The sequence below is a fragment of the Emiliania huxleyi genome (genome assembly GCF_000372725.1).
Source record: "Emiliania huxleyi CCMP1516 unplaced genomic scaffold EMIHUscaffold_511, whole genome shotgun sequence".
NCBI classification, from domain to species: domain Eukaryota; phylum Haptophyta; order Isochrysidales; family Noelaerhabdaceae; genus Emiliania; species Emiliania huxleyi.
In genome coordinates, this window is record NW_005198161.1 from 34,206 (window position 1) to 39,430 (window position 5,225).

The following is a 5,225-nucleotide window of genomic DNA, read 5'->3' on the forward strand; positions in this document are numbered from 1 at the left end:
CGGGTAGGGCCGCGTGCACGGCCGCCTTGAACTGCGTGCACGGCGCGGGCAGCGGGCCGATGAGGGCGTCGTGGAGGAAGAGGAGGTCGAACAGCCCATTGTGGACCAGGACGGGCACCTTTGCGGCCACGAGCGCCCGCCACACGCGAAGGAAGCCCTCCGACTCGCGCAGCTTGCTGAGCTTCTCGGCCACTTGCGCCTCCGCGTGCATGGCGGGGGAGAAGGGCTCCGCCGCGGCCTCCTCGGCGGGCCGCACGCGCAGCCGCACCGCCTTGTTCCCTCCCCCCTCGCCCTCCAGCGACTCGGTGACCAGCCACTTGTGGGCCGCCGGCGGGTGCGCATGCTCAATGGCAGCGTAGAGGCACTTGCGCAAGAAGCCGTTGCACTCTGGCAGCGTGAGCGGCTCCGGCGGTGCGCCGCTCGCGTGCTGCGTCCTCGCCCTCGCCACCCACGCGGCGACCCGCTCCATCGCCTCGTTCACAAAGGCGGCTTCCGCGGGCCTCGAGGGCGAGAAGACCCTCCCCTGGGCCCGCCGCTCGGCGTCAGCCTCGGCCTGTGCCGCTACGCGCTGCCGCACCGCCGCCGCCGCCGCCGCCGCGTCGGCGGTGGAGCGGTAGGGGACAGAGTGGTCGAGCCAGCGGTTGAAGTCGATGCCCTGCCCGCGCAGAAACTCGGCGGTGCTGCAGTCGAGGACGACCTTGTCTCCGCCTCTCGGAGCCGCGCGGCGGACAAAGAAGTTGAACGGTCGCGCCTGCAGCGCGCTCCCTGCGGCGGCGCCGCCCGGCGGAGGGCGGTGGAAGGTGCAGATTCCGAGCTGGACGAGCGAGAACTCGGACGCCACCCTCCGCATCTTGGTGTAGCGCGCCTGCGTCGAGTCATGGTCTTGCGGTACTGTCCCCGGCAGTTTAATGCCTGTGAACTCCGCGTCGACAGCCACAAACTCCGCCGTGGCGAGCAGCGCCTCGAGCGCCGCCGCCGCAGCCTCGAAGGAGTCGCGAGTGATGTCCTCGCCGTCTTGCATTTTTTCCGAGGGGCCTCGACGTGTGGAGCGGTGTGGAGGCGCGGGGCTCTTGCAATTCTTTTCCCGAGTGTACCTGTGTAAGTGCCAGTGCGCGCCAGTCCCGTGCCCAGTGTTGTGCGAGGGAGTTTTGTTGTAAAATTCTTTTCCCGATTCCAACATTCAACATCACATTTGATACCGGCGCCAAAACGGTATGGCGGTGGAGTGCTCTCTACTGCCGCGGCGCCCCTGTCGGTTCGGAGGCGCCCGGCGGCCGCGCGCTTGGTGCCGACGTGGCGACGTCGACCGGCTGCTCTCGCGGCGCCGAGGCGTGCCGTTTCGGTCACGTCTCGCGCGGTGCGAGGTGTCTTTTGGCATGTGAGCGCTTGCCATGGACGCCAGGATGCTTGGCTTCCACGCCTGCGGCCGCGGGCGAGCGGGCGGGCACGCCAGGCTCGGCGACGCTCTGCGCGGGTCTTCGAGCTCGCAGCCTGCGACGAGCCAGCATGGCTCGTCGCTCGACGGCAGCCTGCTCAGAATGCTCTCGGCATTCTGGACAGCCTCGCCAAGCTCTCTGGGAAGGTCTACGGGGCCAGAGCGGCCTGTCTCGGGCGCGATGGCGAGCCTGGTGGTACCACAAAGGGAAACCCGGTACACGGAACTAACCCTCGGAGACCCGTGTTTACTTTACGGCCCTTTCCCTGCGAATGCGCACCCCCCCTAGCTAGGGGTCAGGGCTCTCTAGCCCGTAGCCCGATGCCGATCATCCGGCTCGAGCTGGGTGCGCTCGCGCTTAGCTCCCTGGCCCTGGATGTGAGGTTGATGACTGCACTCCAAGTGCTCCAAGTACCACGACTACCAGCTCTCCGATCGGCCCGCCGGCAGCGGGCTTGCCGTCGTTGGCCGGGTCTGGCATGATCACCACCTCCTCGTCGAGGGTCAGCCCCCCGGCGTGGTTGTCGGTGGTGGGGAGGAAGACGGAGTCGCCGCGGGTCACGTTGTTGTCGAGCGTAGCCTTGTCCGACTCGTCGGGCATCTCGTCCGCGGCCACAAGCTCCGGCCAGGCGCCCTCGATGTCCGTCGGGGTGAGGTCGGAGGTAGGAGCACGGTACTCGATGCCGTTCCAGAGCTCGTTGACGCAGAAGGTCGTTTGTGTGGTGGTGCCGATGCGCGGACCCTCGGTGATGACGTACTTCCAGCCGGGCGAAGTGCGCGAGATGCCGAGGAAGGCCGCCATCTCGCCTGTGGGTGTGTTGAAGACCGACGACCGCGCAGCCGTCTAGTCTACGGCCACACACACACACATAGTGTCCTTACCACCCCTGGACTGCATCTGCGCAGTTTCGTACCGCTGCGGCGCGGTTTTGCAAAAACCGTTCTGCAGCGGCGCGGTTTTGCCCTTCACCCGCAGCCTGGATTGATAGTCATTGTGGGTGTGGGGGCCGCGGGCCAGGACTTTTGTTTGAACAAAGTTTTGACAGTACATTTCTGTCGGGCCTTGGAACAGCTTGTGAGTGGTCACTGAAGACCTTCACAGTTGGTAGCGGCGGGGCAACGATCCCCGGGACATTACGACAACATGTCGTCGACGGACAAGCTGGTGATTCCGGCCTACAAACAGGGCTCCGAGCGGGAGTTCAACGAGTGGCTCCGCAACCTGCGGACCGCGGCGAAGCAACACAAGTACCTCCTCGACATCATCGAGGTGGGCACCATCCGGCCGGGCGCGGAGCGCGAGGCCGAGGCGGTCGCGCTGCACGTGCGCTACAAGAACGTCGGCGTTGCGGACGGCCTCATCCCGGCCACGATCGACAAGTACTTCGGGGACCTGGCGGTGTCCCTGTCCCGCCAACTCTACGGTGCGCTGCAGAACGCCGTCAAGGACGACGACAGCACGAAACTCATCGTCGTCATCTACGTGGACGACTTCGGCATCTTCCACTCCGGGACCACCGCTGGCAAAGCGCTCGCGCACGAGTACATCGAGCACTTCAACAAGCACGTCGGCAAGCCGCTCAAGGTCCACGAGGGAAAGGTGCACGAGTTCCTCGGGCTCACCATCACCAAGACGCAGACCGGTTTCAAGCTGTCTGCCAGCAAGTACATCGACACGCTGCGCGCGCGCGCTTCTTCCCGTCGGGCGTCACGCACGCGGGCTACAAGGTGCCCGCGGACAAGGACCTCCCGTCCATCGTCATCAGCGCAGCCGAGAAGAAGACCGCGCCCGACCCGCAGCTCCTCCAGCGCTGCCAGTGCCTCATCGGCAGCCTCATGTTCGCCACCAACGCGCGCCCCGACATCCAGTACACCGTCTCGCAGCTGGCGCGCTGCATGGCTTGGCCCGACGCGAACATCGAGGCCGCCGCCGAGCGCTGCCTCATCTACCTCATCGGCACGCAGGACCTCGGCCTCCACTACGAGCGCGTTGCCGACCCCAAGCTCTTCGGCTGCTCCGACGCGAACTGGTGCACCCGCCAGAGCACCTCCGGCTGCGCCTTCAAGATCGGCACCGCGATCATCTCGTACTTCTCCAAGAAGCAGGGTCACATCTCCCTCTCGACGTTCGAGGCCGAGATCTCTGCCGGCACGCTGGCGGCTTGCGAGGCGGTCCACCTGCGCTCGCTCCTCGCGTCGCTCGGCTACAAGCCCAAGGGCCCGACCGTCATCAAGATCGACAACACGGCCGCGCTACGCGTCGCCGAGGACCCGGTCATGCACGACAAGACGAAGCACATCCTGCGCAAGGAGCTCAAGATTCGCGAGCTCGTCGAGTCCGGGGAGGTCAAGGTCGAGTACGTCGAGAGCCTCAAGAACTTCGCCGACTTCTTCACCAAGCCGCTCCCGCGCAAGGAGTTCGAGTCGTTCCGCAAGGAGATCATGAACGACACCGCCTAGGACGGCACAGAGGGGAAACGCCGACTTCCCCTTCATCAAATGTAGTCGACAACCGGCAGTATGGGCGCTCCTGGAGCTCCCCGAGTCACCTGTATGTTTGTCCTCCACCCTTGAGGAGGCTGCGCAATTGTGCGCGCGATAGTAGGAGATGTAGGAGTCGTCTAGCTTCTTCAGATCCTCAGCCTCGCTACCCGATGCGAGGATGGGGGGCTGTTGAAGACCGACGACCGCGCAGCCGTCTAGTCGACGGCCACACACACACACATAGTGTCCTTACCACCCAGGGACTGCATCTGAGAGGCAACACTGTTGTTGCAGCTGCGTGCAAGCAAGGAGAGCACGCCGCGCTCCTGGGCTGCCTGGGATGCCACTCTCGCCGGCTCGTGCAGCGCGGCTACCTTTGTGTACCCTGTTGACTTGTGCTCTCAGGGAGCTATGGCGCGCGCGTGGCCTTCCAGACTTTTGGTCACTTCGGTCACGTTGCTCTTACTTCGGTGATGTAACTTGATGGAGCCGAGCAGGAGAGGGACGCTCAACCCCTTGTGCAGCTCTCAGGACAGCGCTCACCTTGGCCACGTCCTGCATGGCGCTTGGCGGGCGCGTGTGTGCGTTGGCACAGTGTGTGTTGTCTTGCAGCCGTTCCGCATCCGCTGCGGCCGTTTACCGTGCCACTTGGCCACACGGGAGCGGCGGTCTCGCAGTTTTTTGGAAATGTCACACACAAGACACCTAGTTTAGCCATTGCGTGCAGCCGTATTCGCGCCACGTGCACAAGCACAAAGGAACGAGCAAACGTAGACCGGTAGAGCGGTCCTAGCTGGGGAGCGCCTGCTGCGCGGCGCGGTACGTGGCGACGATCGCCTTGAGCGTGGGGTCCGCCGTGAGCGCGACGGAGATGGTGATCGCCGTCATCGCCTTGCAGCGGGGGCAGCGGGCGTGAGCTCAGCGTTGGGCGAGAGAACGGCTGCGCGGTGAGGGTAGCGGCAGCGGAAGGGACAGGGCGGGCCGGGGCGGGCGGGGTGCGTATGCGAAGTCAAGCAAGTGTATGTGTGTCTGTGCGGCGCGGCGGAGCCGCCGGCGAGGAGGCGAGGCGCACCAGCCGCCCGTTGAGGACCTCCGCCTCCTCGGTGAAGCCCCACGGCCGCTCCTGCGGCACGAGCTGCAGCTGGTCCTTGGTGTAGAGGGAGACGTACTCGTTGACCACGTTCAGCGCGACAGGCTCGCCTAGTCTCAACCACCCTTTGATGATCCGCATCGTGGCAATTCCTCGGCGGCATCTCGGCTATGGCTCGCCCTGATTGATGATCTGCATCGATGGCTGGTTGAGGTC

At 65.2% G+C, this 5,225-nt stretch overlaps 1 protein-coding gene across 1 annotated transcript; it reads right to left on the reverse strand.

Moving 5' to 3' along the window:
- Positions 1-19: 19 nt before the first annotated feature.
- EMIHUDRAFT_246468 (hypothetical protein) lies at positions 20-1,021 on the reverse strand (the record flags this gene model as incomplete). Its single annotated transcript, XM_005766380.1, has 2 exons — positions 20-547; positions 623-1,021. Coding segments are annotated over 2 exons (927 nt in total), but the record flags the coding sequence as incomplete, so codon positions are not given.
- Between the last annotated feature and the right edge of the window lie 4,204 nt (positions 1,022-5,225).